We start from the raw sequence: 14,075 nt of genomic DNA, 5'->3' as shown, positions 1-14,075 counted from the left end.
GTCAGGGTGGGGGAGAGGGCTAAGGGGGGTGGGGGGGGCTTTTCACTCACCAGAAACATCCCTAACTCTGAGACCCAAGAACAGAAAAGAATAAGGGCGTTTCAGGAGACTCAAGTCAGAGATTCTGAATTGTACTTTGGTGATGGCAGGGCAGAAGGGGTTATTTAAATCTCTCCTCCTCCTCCTAAAACCCTCCCTTTGCTCCCAATGTCCTTTCCACAGCAAGCAAAAGCTCCTCACAGCTCCAACTCACCCCCACTTCCAGACCCACTCTCCTCCCTCACCTCCACATTATAGAACCGTAGTTTGTGCTTCCGGAGTTTGGGGTCACAGTTTTCACATCATGAAATAAGGAATTCAGGATCAGGTATTCTTATGGTTCTATTTCTTTTTGCAATGTTTTTCACATAAAAAGGATATCTGTTATGTCAGGCAATGTGGATGGTAAGAAAAAAGTAAAATCCTGCCTGTAATGGCAATTCCCCGATTTGAGAGGGTTCTACAGAGGGGAGTAGAACTTTTCTCCACTTACAATTTTAAGTGGAGAATTATTCTTATTCTTCTTAGGGTATTTGTTAAGCGTGTGCTATGTGTCACGCACTACTGTAAGCACTGGGGTAGATACAAGTTAATCAGGGCAGACACAGTCCCTGTCCCACATAGGGCTCACAGTTCAATCATTCTTGGCCACCCTCAAATACACCTATTTAACGTACTTCTATCAGATGCATTACGGAGGTATCAGAAGAGAGTCTAGACTGTAAGCTCCCTGTGGGCAGGGAACCTGTCTGCCAACTCTGTTGCGTTGTTGTCTCCCAAACGCTTACTAAATACAGTGCTCTGCACCCAGTAAGCGTGCAATAAATACCATCAATCATTGGCTGGAGAGGTGATTTCTCTGCTACCGGCAATATACACACTGTCAAAGCCCCCAAATGAGTGTCGTGATTTACACCTGATTTACACATACAAAGTATGTGCAGAACATTATGTACTCCCAGCATTGGGGGGATGGTACATTCTTCCAGCCCTTGGAAATTCACAAAGAGCCAACTCCTCAGGCATATGAAAGCTCATTCAACCCCCCCCCCCCCCACCCCCCGAAGGGAAAAGCATCAGTCTTATTATTTTTTTGTGAATCTTAGAATGAGAAAGCTAGAAGGGACCTCAGGAGATCAATCCTGTCAGCCTGAAACGTTCTCACTCTCCCAGTCTCACAGCATCTATGTGAGGAAATTTTCATACTAATGATTGCAGCTGGAGGATGAATGCAATCTGTTCGTGAGCTGGTATGGATATTTAGCATAAATAATGCATTCCTAGTAATGAATTTCCTCATTATGTTGACAAAATATCTGTGTAAAAAACATATTTTATGGGGTTGGGGGGTTGAAGGAAGCAATGAATCCTATTGTGAATTGATTTATTCAAATTACTCTTGCTCAGGCAGCACGATTCAGGTTTCCTCAAATAAATGGTCTCAAAGATTAAACTCCCTAAAGACTGTCACACACTGAGGTGGTTTGTTTCATACACCAGTATCATTAGCTCAGATTTTTACCATTTGAAAAAGAAGACTATAGTGATCATTTTCCCTAGTAAACAAAAACTCACCTCAGCCCTGGGACCCACTGATGCTTTGTCTCTCCCACTCCATCTTTCTCACACATGTCAGAATGCAACAGCAAATACACACACACACACACACACACACACACACACACACACAGTATTATAAAGCAGTTCTAAGAAACAAACAGGAATAGGTCAATTAAGAAATGAGTCAACAAAGAATCTTTACTCTTCCAATGTAGCTTATATATCCTTTGAATATGCATTTTTTTTGTTACAGTGATTCTTTCCTGTAATAATTGCTATGGTAATGACCCAAAGAGGCCATGTAGCTGGAAATCAAATGGATACAGTTATTTGAAAAATATATATTTACAGTATTTATTAAGCACTTACTATGTAATAAGTACTAGGGTAAATACAAGATAATACCTCAGTCATGGTCCCTGTCTCACGTGGGGCTCACAACCAAAAATGTAGAGAGAAAAATGGAGGTGCAGAGAGGTTAAGCAATTTGCCCAGAGTCACTCAGCAGGTCAGTAGGAAAGCTGGGATTAGAACTCAGATCTCCTGACTCCCAGTCCCATGATATTTCCCTTAGGCCATGCTCAGTCAAAACTGCTTTCCATTTTATATAATGTAGAGCAAAGAATATGTGAATGTGGTGTGTAAGCAAATAATCAAAACTGCTTTCCATTTTATATAATGTAGAGCAAATAATATGTGTATGTGGTATGTAAGCACACATGCATATCCACACATAGGCATTATATATTTAAAAAGCCAGGTAAAGAGTAGCACACACAACAGAGACGAGCAAGGCAGAGAACAAGAGAATCATCCAATCAATGGCTTGTATTGAATTTATTGAGCTCCTATTGAATGCTAGGCACTATGAAGTAGTAAAGAGTACAACAGTAGCCAGACACATAATTCTTCCCTGCCCTCAAGTTTATGGTCTAATATGGGAACAGACAAAAGTAATTTACAGATAAAGCTAGAGATATAAGTAGGAACCCTGTTCAGCCTCCTACTTTCCCCCTCTCACCTTTATTTTCCTCTCTCCCTATTTCTTCCCCTCTTTTCCTCCCTCACCCATTTAAAGAGAAGCAGCATGGGCTAGTGCATAAAGTACAGGTCTGGGAATCAGAAGGACCTGGGTTCTAATTCCAGTGCCACTTGTCTGTTGTGTTACCTTGGGCAAATCACTTCACTTCTCTGTACCTCTGTTACCTCATCTATAAAATGGGGCTAGGGACTGGGTCCAACCTGATTGTCTTGTATCTACCACAGCACTTAGTACAGTGCCTGGCACATAGTAAGTGCTTAACAAATACCACAACTATTATTATTAAGGTCTAGCGTCCCAAATTCCTACAAGTGATTCCTTCATGCAGGTTCTTGGACCCCAAAACTTCATGACTGGACTGAGCCTCATCCGCCATTTATGATGGAGATATATCAGAATCGACATCATATCTAACTCCTTCACCTTCCTTCCCCTGCACCCCTGTAGCTTATCAAACCTTAGGAGGTAAGTGGGGGCAGGTGGTTTTACCTTCTCATCCTACCAGTGGAGAGAATGTGGCTCAGATGAGTTCTGTGACTTTTCATTCAGCAAAAACAAAATGGCAAAATGGTGACTGACTCCTGACCTCATGACTAACTCCCGAGACCTTACACAGGCTAAGAGGACATTTTTATGCTTCGTATTACAAACTTTCATTCAAAAGTCTTACTTTAAGGTAGAGTTAATCATTGTTGAATTTTAATCCTGTGTATAAGCAAATACTTCAATAGATTACCTATGGCAGTGAGTTAAATCTGAATGGGTTTTGTGACTGTTGTACTTTACTTTGGACTTTGAATGTCTGTGCTTAATTTTTACCTATATACAAGCTAAATCTGGTTCCTAGGTTTCAGTGATACTCACCTTTAGATATTCCAAGGCAGTTTGGTCTTAAGCACTTTAAAGTGAACAGAAAAAGCAGGTTGTGATGCTGGTATGTTGACACTGGTACTTAACTGTAGTTTGAAAACAGGGTCTTGGACTGTAGACATTGAAAGTGTTCAATTACAGAGTATAAAATCCACTTTCGGCACAGTACTCAAGCAACTCCATCCAAAAGAATGAACCCGATCCAGATTGAGGATTCTGTTGCTAAGGGCATACAGTGCCCTGAGTTCCCAAGTTTTGTGGTCTACCTTCAGTCTTTGGGGTACCCAGTACTACCAGAAAAGCTTGGGGAGCCTGCTGCAGGCTGCCTTTGTGGGGATCCAGACCTGTCCAGGTCACATTTGAGCGGCGTGGCCTAGTGGATAGAGCTGGAAGTTAGAGGGACCTGGGTTCTAGTCCCGGCTCCGCCACTTGTCCATTGTGTGACCTTGGGCAGGTCACTTGACTTCTCTGTGCCTCAGTTCCCTCATCTGTAAAATGGGAATTAAGACTGTGAGCCCCATTTGGGACACGGACTGTGTCCAATCTGATTAGCTTGTATCTACCCCAGCACTTAGAACAGTGCCTGGCACATAGTAAGCACTTAACAAATACCATAAAAAAAAATTCAGGGATTCTCTCAAGAAAAGTCTGTAGCTAGAAAGAGGCCCCCTCCTACTCCAAGACTACCCAAATCCTTGAAAGTCATCCTATATTTATAGGGCACTAGTCCCCACAGGTCAGGGAAGTAGGAAAACAGCATGGCTAATAGGAAAGAGCATGGGCCCGGGAATCAGGAGATCTAGGTTCTAACCCCGGGTCCATAACTTGCTTGCTGTGTGACCTTGGGCAAGTCACTTAACTTCTCAGGGCCTCAGTTTCCTCATCTGTAAAATGAGGATTGGATACCTGTTCTCCTTCCCTCTTAGACTGTTAGCCCCATGTGGGATAGAGAATGTGTCCTATCTGCATATACCATGTCCACCCCAGCATGGGGTGTAGCAAGCACTTAACAAATACCACAGTTATTATTATTACGGTAAGCATTGACATTCTAGATCCTATGGGCCCTAGCAATGTGTTTATAGGGGGGTGCTTCCCAACAGCTGCTATGCTGGAAACAGGATTGCTGCCAGAGGATAGGAGCAACTTCACCACCAAAATGACACCTGTTTAGTGTCCCTGCACAGGCTACAGTGGGAATAAAGTTGGGTTCCTCACATAAGTCTGGAGAGGGCACCACGACTATGGATTTACCTCTAGTTCTTGCTTGGCCCTTTTAGCTGAAGACCCCTCTAATATAAAGAAGAAAGAAAAAAGATTCAAGGGCAGGAGAGGCAAAAAAAAAAACCCCACCAACAACAAACCAGGAGCTGATAAGAGGGGAGAAACTGCTGAACGGAAAGCTTGAAAAGCCAGGACATCAGGAGAAGGGAATAAAAGGAAAAGGGAGGACAGAACCTAAATAAAATTGCAAGGAGAAGATAAGAAAAGAAAGGTCAAGGAGAGGAAGTTTCACAGGAGAAAGACGGGCAGGAACAGAAAGATTTGAAGAGCGTGGGAGGTCTGGTGAATGACAGCGGATGAGTCAGCCAAGTGGGGGGGTTGGGGGGAGGGGCAGTGAGAGATTCTGGGTTGGTGGGAGCACCCCAGTGCTTAATACAGATGGATGGGTTTTCTGAATTTTGAAGTAATTTATTGGTCCTCGGCACAAGTATTTTGATATTATCTCTGTTTTGAATCCTTGCTCCCAGGAAGCCTTCCTAGTGTCCCGACAATGAGAATTACTGAACCTTTTATTTCTTCCAGAAGAAAAAGCACCAATCATATGGGCATATATTAGTTGGTATTCTTACAATGCAGCACATATTCTGTAGTGTCTTGTTTATAAGCCACAGGTGAAAATAATTTTTTACATGGGTATTTATACTACAGTTAACTTCTCTTTTAACAAACTCTAGCCGATACTGGATCAGCTAAGCCTAGGAACTCTTACAATTGTACATCTCTGAACACCACAGTAACAAACTTCTTTTTTGAAAAACGAGCACCTTGTTTGTTAACATCAAATATGTTTCTGTAGAGTGGAAGATGGAGAACTTCGCTACAATTTTACCAACCTGGACAATTTTATGGATCTTCTCTGGGAAAACCAACTAATGCCAGGTAATAGTTGATCAATTTCAAGTATTAAGGGATGATGATGATGTATTATTTAGCTACCATGAGAAAGTGGGGCAGGATCATAATACTGAGAATTGGAGCGTATCCTGGTTCTCCATTGATTCGTCAGCCCTGTCTAAATGGGGAAAGCTTGTTCTCCCCCTCTCGACTGTAAGGGGACCGACTCTTACATTGTACTCTCCCACATGTTTAATACAGTGCTCTGCACACAGAAAGTGCTCAATAAATACCATTGATTGATTGAATGAAAAAAATTAATAGATCTCTCATGCATCTTAATAGCACAAAGATCATCTGACTCATTCGCTAGTTAGCTTTAGGGAACACAAAATAATAGTGCCATAGTTCAACACGAAGTTACCTCATCTGTACAATGGGGATTAATACTGTGAGCCCTATGTGGAGCATGAACTTTGTTCATCCTGTTGATCTTGTATCTACACCAGTGCTTAGTACAGTGCCTGGAACATAGTAAACACTTAAAATAAAATACCGTAATTCCAAAATACCATAGTACCATAAAAAAACAAACAACCCCAAAGAGTATCTGATCCTCCAGATAGAATATTTTCTTGAGATGACTACATCCTCATCTAATCCTGGCTCTGCCACTTGTCTGCTGTGTGACCTTGGGCAAGCCACTTAACTTCTTTGAGCTTCAGTTACCTCATCTGTAAAATGGGATTAAGACTGTGAGCCCTACGTGGGACAATCTGATTACCTTGTAATTACCCTAGCACTTAGAACAGTGCTTGGCACATAGTGTCTAACAAATACCATAATTATTATTATGCCTCCTAATTGATCCAGGAATCCACTCAATTGACAGCTGCTGCCCAGAGATGCCTCAACTCATCCAGCCACCAGCCTGTGAAGCACCAATCTTGGGGAGAAAGGGAATATCCAGGAGGTGTTAGAGAAAACTTTTCTCCATTCTGTACCTGGAGACTGGGTGTTTCCTGTGCAGATGAGAGAATCAAAGCTCAATCTGTCCTTGGTTGAGACGGTTAACACCAATTACCAAACTCTGCGTGGCATTTGAAAGTTTTGAAAAATATGTCTACTGGATCTTTCTTCAAGAGAAATCCAGACTGCTTTGAAGGCTGCATGTACCGTGTTTTATCAGTGGTGTTAACCTTGAAGGCAAGTCACCTGGCATTGATTATATTGCCAGGGACAGAATTAGGAGCAGCAGGAACACGCCGGAAGATTGCTGTTCAGCACTGCTTGCTGAACGAGGCCCAAGAGTACTTTAACCTGCCCCTGGATAAAAGAATAGCATCACAGCATTGGACTAATCCCCTCCTACAACAGCAAGTTCACACTCATCGAAGATCAGAATTGGGTGACTAATTAAAATGATCTGTCTAGGACCTCTCTCTCTCTCTCTCTCTCCCTACCTTCCTCCCTCCGGATCAAGAGTCCTCGAAGGAATTGAAGAACTCCCCAAAGTACCCTCTGTGCAGAAAAAATAGCAAGTCTAGGATATCTGTATTTACATGCTGGAAAAAGTAGATGTAGACATACCCATCCCCCTGATAAATCATAGACAAGGTCAGGCGGGGAGAACTTAATTCATTATTGCTTCAACCAAATGCTCTCTGAGTGACTACCCAAGGCCAGGGCGTGAGTCCAGCTTCCTTGTCCTTGAATGCTATCTGCATCCCTTGGCCTTTTGGTTTCTACTCACAAAGATAATTCTAGAGCAAACTGATGTCTTCTTTAACTGAAGTTTACATAGGAACCCATCCACTGTGAACAGTCACCTCCCCCTGCTCCTTTCTGGCAGATAGATGGCCCTTACCTCTGTGAGCAGAAGACTCCTTCCTTCCCTCCAAGTAATTGATTAATCAATTGTGTTATTTTTTAAGTACTTACCATGTGTCAAGTGCTGTACTAAACACTGGGGTAGATACAAGATCATCAGTCCCTACATGGGGCTCACATTTTTAAATAGGACAGAGAACAAGTTTTTAAATCCCTATTTTGCAATCGAGGGAACTGAGGCATGGAGAAGTAAAGTGACTTGCCCAAGGTCACCCAACAGACAAGTGACAGAGCTGGGATTAGAACTCAAGTCCTCAGATTTCCAGGCTCGGGTTCTTTTCACTAGGCTACGCTGCTTCTCTGGAGCCGGCCTTCATAACCCTGCCTGGCATAAGCAGCCGGAATGTGAACAGGAGGGGGAAATGGTTTCCCCTCACCTGCCCCTCCATATGCACAGTCCCAGGGTGAAAACCTCAGTGCTTAGTACAATGCTGTGCACACAATGCACTTGATAACTATGATTGATTGATTGACCTTCATACCTGAGGCCTGTCGAGGGGGCAGCCAATAGCCTCCATCCCACCGGAAGGAGGCAGCCTCTGTCCCATGTAGCAAGCACATTTAACCTTTAGAGAACTTCACTGATCCTAGGTGTCCTCTTATCCCAGTCTCGGTGGGAGAAAGTGTCAGAAACTAGAATGCATGTTTTTAGTCTGCGTCCCAGCAAGGGCTCCATTAGGAAACTAGGGAACATTAGTCCGGCAACGTGAACCTGTTTGGATAGACTGTAAGCTTGTTATAAGTGGGGAACATGTCTGCTAATTTTGTTGAGCTGGACTCTCCCAAGCTCTGTAAAGGGTTCTGCACATAGTAAGTGCTCAGTAAATAACACAGATGGATTGATTGAGTAGCTGGTTTAGGCTACCTCATGCTGGTGCCCTTTCAGGAGAGAAACGGGACAAGCCACCCAGCTGGAATGCAGATTGGCTTCTAAGGAAGGGTGATTAATAAAATCCTAATGGGTGGCCCTATGCACAAATGAAATGATTCTTTCCTGGAAGTGATGGTGATGCCTTCAGCAGCCCTACAGAACCAGGTTTTTTGTTGTTGTTTTCTCCCACTTGTGCTGTGGCTGCCATGCCTTCCTTTCTTAGGGGGCTTTCCGGACCCCTCCAAAAGGGCACAGGGAGGTTATTTTGGTAGAGGCCGTGAAGGCCGGCTGCAGCTGGGAGCAAGTCTTCCCTTCAGCTGGTCGTAATTGTGCTCAAGGGAATTGGAGAAGGCCTTCCCCTCTTGAGGCTGGGAAACAATAGTGGAGAAATGAGCTCATTGTTTTGGTGCATAAAAATTATCTCCAGAAAAATGACTGGAGCATGGCATGAATGTATTTCATTCAGGATGTATGTCGATGTCTTTGCATGTACAGTAATTAAAACAATCTATTCATCTTGTCAACTCTGAATAGAGTGCCCATTCTGTCATTTTAATTCAAGTAATGTTCAAGAGAATGAAAGGCTTGTTTATGACTTTTTTATATCTGCATTTAAGGTTTCGAGTTAATGGGAAATCCTTCTGGGTATTTTACTGATTTTGAAGATAAAAAACAGCTTAACGAGTGGAAGAACTTAATCACTTTATTAGCCAAGAGATATATAGGTGAGTTCTGAACTTAGTTGTTCCATTTCAGTATAATTAATCTGGTTTTCTCCTGCTTTTTCGGGTCCTTCCCCCACTCCTCTTTTCCCTTTTTCTCCTCGATCTCCACTCTCTTTTTGTTGATTTTAATTCTCAGCATAAATTCATTCATTCAGTCATATTTATTGAGTGCTTACTGTGTGCAGAGCACTGAACTAAGCGCTTGGAAAGTACAATTTGGCAATAGATAGAGACAATCCCTACCCAACAACAGGCTCACAGTCTAGAAGATGGACTCACAGTCTGGAAGATGTGGACGATGTCAGCAGTTGGGTGGATAGAAGAGGATTTAGTGGGTTTGGGGACAGGGCTAATAGTTGGACTCAGTCACCACATCTGAATGAAACAGTTCTTGGAGGAGAAACAGGAAAGTCACCCAAACTGGAGCACAGAATTGCTTTCATATAAGGGTGAATAATCTCAATGGGTGGACATGAGATGAAGTGAAAAGAAAGAATATTGTTGGGCAAGACTAGTCACAGCTGGATGGGCTGTGGTAATATTTTGGGAGCAGAAATAACTAACGGGCCAATGTACAAAAGTAAGTGGAGCTAGAAATGTCATGTATAACAAGGTGACTCTTTTGGTAGGCCTCCTATTTGTAGTTTGGTACGTATCTTAATCCCTGGTACATGTTGTCCCCTTTGATTCTTTCCCTCCCATTAGAGGCTAATGAATAACCTTGACTTCGGTCCCATCTCTGTTTCAGGGAGGAGACCCCCCCACACACACACAAAATATGGGTTTTGTGATCTAAATTGAATGTGGATTCCCTGCTTTTCTGATAGCAGGAGGGAAGGGGAGAGGAAAATATTTGGGGGCTAGGGTTTGGTTTATCTGAATGTGTTGGATTTATACTGTTTTAAAACTTTGTGTGATTTAATTTTGTAGATAAATATGGATTAAGATATGTTTCTAAATGGAATTTTGAAACTTGGAATGAACCAGATCATCATGACTTTGATAACCTGTCCATGACAACTGAAGGTAAATTATTGTTGTCTTGAACTGCTTTGAGGGCTCATCTTAATTTCAAGAAAGGTTGGGGTAAGAGTAGAGGAGGATGATAGATACATTTTACCAAAAATTGTAACACAACTTTAAAAACCTGTGGAAAAATATTGATTTGTAATATGAATATTATTATTGTTATGGTATTTAAGTGATTACTGTGTGTCTAACACTGTCCTAAGCGCTGGGATAAATACAAGTTAATCAGGTTGGACACAGTCCCTGTCCAATGGGGCTCACTTTCAAAGTAGGAGGGAGAATGAGGAGCAGCATGGCCTTGTGAAAAGAGCACTGGCCTGGGAGTCAGAGTACTTGGGTTCTAATCTCAGCTCTGCCACTTGCCTGCTGTGTGACCCTCGGTAAGTCGCTTAACTTCACCGTGTCTCAGTTTCCTCAACTGTGAAATGGGGGTTCAATACCTTTCTCGCTCCTGCTTAGACTTTGAGCCCCTTGTGGGACAGGGACTGTGTCCGACCTGATTGACTTGTATCTACCCCAACACTTAGAACGGTGCTTGACCCATAGTAAGTCCTTAACAAATATCATCATAAACTATTATTATTGAATCCCCATCTTACAGATGAGGAAACTGAGGCACAGAGAATTGAAGTGACTTGCCCTAGGTCGCACAGCAAGCAATTGGCAGAGCCAAGATGAGAACCCAGGGCCTCTGACTCCCAGGCCCGTGCTCTTCCCACTAGGCCACAGTGCTCCTCATAAGACTTCATATAGGAAGTCTTGGTGTTATCTTCCTTACAGATTTTAGATCACATTCACTTACACTTTTTGCAAAGAGAATCATTAAAGGGCCATTGTAAATGATCTTTGCTCAAAAATGGTTGTGGTTTTAATATTTTCCACTGTTAGATATGTTAGTAGCAAAACATAAAGAGTTAATTTAAGATGGGGAGCCCTAGCTCTTAAATCAGTTGGTGGAACCTGAGGCTCTGGTGGGGGGTGATTTTCTCCAAGAGTTTGACAGTTTGGGCCCCTGAGGCAGAATGGGATTCAACCTTGAGATTCTCCGCCAACTGCCAGGACAGTCTGTAGAATAGTTTTAGACTTTTAACCACCAAAGTTCACTTAACACTTGGCCTAAATGAAGCTGTACGTGATCATTTGGGCTTTGATTCTAGGTTTCCTGAACTATTACGATGCTTGCTCAGAAGGTTTAAGAGAAGCTAACTCTCTTTTGAAGTTTGGAGGTCCGGGGGATTCCTTTCATCCGCTTCCAAAGTCTCCCATATGCTGGAGCCTCCTCAGTCACTGCTACAATGGAACCAATTTCTTCACGGGAGAGACTGGGGTCCGACTGGACTATATAGCTGTGCATAAAAAGGTAAACCTGGGGCTACATGCTCTTGGCTAGCACAAGAAACGTGCCAAACCCAACTCTTCTGGGTACAGTTCAGGGTGGGAGAAACATAAATACATTTCCGGACTTGCTCGGTGCCCTCACGCATGACCTATGAGCCCAACACGGTAGTTATAAACCTTGATGTTTTCCAGCTCACTGCTACAAAGGCAAGAGGAGCAAAAGCTTAGAAGCAGCCTGGACTAGAGGGTAGAGCCCGAGCCTGGGAGTCAGAAGGACCTGGGTCCTAATCCTGGCTCTGCCACTTGTCTGCTGGGTGACCTTAGGCAAGTCACTTCACTTCTCTGGGCCTCAGTTACCTTATCTGGAAAATGGGGATTAAGACCTTGAGCCCCATGTGGAACATGGACTATGTCACACCTTATTACCTCGTATCTACCCTGGCGCTCAGAACAGTGCCTGGCATATAGTAAGTCCTTAACAAATATTATTAAAAAACCCCATAAAATTATTCCACAATGATTTGGTTGGCTGTGTCACAGGGGAAGGTGCCTTGCCTATCTCTTTCTCCATCACTGATGGAGTAAAAGTGTGATTGGGCCATTTTATGCAGGTGGACATGAGGACTTGAAAGGTGATGTTAGAACACTCTTCCAATTCACTAGAAAACTCTTCATACTCAGCAAACAAGCATCAACACAAATCCTCATGGAAGCCAACCAGGAATTGCTGCATACTAATGATTGTATTTTACAAAGGAAGAACAGTGATGTGGGCTAAAAGCAAGCCCAAAAAAGACTGAGATTCTATTGCCAGCATTAGGAAAATCTCACTGGGGATTCAAAGCTGAATGTTGTCATTGAATTCTGCTTTCTAGGTACCACACTGTCCAGTGATGCACTGATAGAGAAGTTGCAAGCTAATTGGAAAGCTGAATTGAGACGCTAACAAGGCAGTTGCTGACATGACATCTAAATGTCCAAATTAATCATAATAATGGGATTTGTTTAGCACTTACTGGGTGCCAAGCACTGTACTAAGTGCTGGGGTAGGTACAAGCTGATCAGATGAGACACAATCCCTGCCCACAAGGGGCTTATGGTCTAAGTAGGAGGGAGGATAAGTATTTAATCCTCATTTTATAGTTGACGAAATGGAAGCACAGATAAATGAAATGCCTTACCCAAGGTAACACAACAGGCAGGTGGCAAAGCTGGGATTAGAAAGAACCCAGGGCCTCCGGCTCCCAGGTCTGTACTCTCTACTGGGCCAAGCTGCTTCCCATAAAATATAAAGGCACATTTTCCTAGTAGTTCCCCAGGCTACTCAACCTTTAGCCTTTCTTCAAGGGCTTGTTGTCCACCATTTTATTATTTTTATTTATTCATAATTATCACTCACAAACCTATCAAATGACAAGGCAGAATCACTAACCTCAAGACCTGCTCCTCTCCACACAACTTTACTGGACTGAGAATTGAAGGGGAATGGATGACAGCAAGATAGCCAAGCAGCTGCTGTGTGATAACATGAAGTGCTGCTTTAGTTTTCTCATCTGTAAAATGGGAGGAAAATACATGCTCCCCTTACCTCTTGGACCTTGAGTGCAGTGTGGAACAGGGACTGTGACCTGATGACCTTGTATTTAGCCCAGTGCTTGTCACAGCACTTTCTATGTAGTGATGATGGTGATGATGATGGAGGAGCCTCAATCCTGAAATTTCAGGACCAAAAACCTGAAAGAAACTATCCCCACTAGTTGTGTTCCCACTGGGGCCCAGAGTAATTAAGCAGGCAGGGTGCAGCATTTTGCAAGATGCCCCCCTCTGCCATGAGAAGGACCTGGGTTCTAATCCCAGCTCTGCCACTTGTCTGCTGTGTGACCTTGGGCAAGTCACCTCACTTCTCTGTGCCTTAGTTACCTCATCTGTAAAATGGGGATTCAAGACCATGAGCCCCATGTGGGACAGGGACTGTGTCCAACCTGATTTGCTTGTATCCACCCCAGCTCTTTATACAGTGCCTGGCACATAGTAAGCACTTAACAAATACCACAATTATTATTATTATTATTATTTTATATGCAGGATTGATTTATGGCCAAAGTGACCGCAGCTAGCTACCTTTGATGTCTGCTCACAGAATGTCCTAGGTGGCTCTTGAGCCAGAAACTTTCACCACTGATGACATAAGCTGGTTGTGGGCAGGGAACGGATCTGCTAACTCTATTGTACTCTCCCAAGTGCTCAGTACAGTGCTCGGCACATAGTAATCGCTCAATCAATACCACTGAGAGCCCCAGCGGGTGTTCCCCTACATGCAGAGCTGGGACTAGAATCCCAGTCTCTTGATTCCGAAAATTGTGCTCTTTCCACTGGACCAATGCCAGGGCAGCTTTGACACGTAGTAAGCCCTTAATAAATACCATCTCTATTAAGATGTTTAGACCACATCATGTCTATCTCCCAGCAGCCCTACACTTAGTCCATGCCCCCCTCCCTCCTCCCTCATGTGGCAAATTGGCTACAGTCTGGGCCAAACTGAGGCCCAGAGAAGTTAAGTGACTTGCCCAAGGTCTCCCACCCTATTGATGAC

General features: G+C 43.3%; 1 protein-coding gene across 4 annotated transcripts in view; it reads left to right on the top strand.

The window, feature by feature from the left end:
• Positions 1 to 14,075, top strand: part of IDUA (alpha-L-iduronidase) — a 56,736-nt gene that overhangs the window by 29,304 nt on the left and 13,357 nt on the right. For 3 of the 4 annotated variants that reach the window (XM_038770245.1, XM_038770244.1, XM_038770247.1), the window contains exons 3-6: positions 5,592 to 5,674; positions 9,008 to 9,115; positions 10,046 to 10,141; positions 11,302 to 11,504. In XM_038770245.1, the coding sequence (XP_038626173.1) occupies positions 5,592 to 5,674; positions 9,008 to 9,115; positions 10,046 to 10,141; positions 11,302 to 11,504 (490 nt within the window). Of the gene's footprint in view, positions 1 to 299; positions 368 to 5,591; positions 5,675 to 9,007; positions 9,116 to 10,045; positions 10,142 to 11,301; positions 11,505 to 14,075 lie in introns of those variants that run through there. The other variant, XM_038770246.1, reaches the window with a different exon arrangement.

Source organism: Tachyglossus aculeatus, chromosome X3 (assembly GCF_015852505.1).
Source record: "Tachyglossus aculeatus isolate mTacAcu1 chromosome X3, mTacAcu1.pri, whole genome shotgun sequence".
NCBI lineage: Eukaryota > Metazoa > Chordata > Mammalia > Monotremata > Tachyglossidae > Tachyglossus > Tachyglossus aculeatus.
The sequence above is the reverse complement of the archived record's forward strand: the minus strand, read 5'-3'. Positions and strand labels throughout refer to the sequence as shown.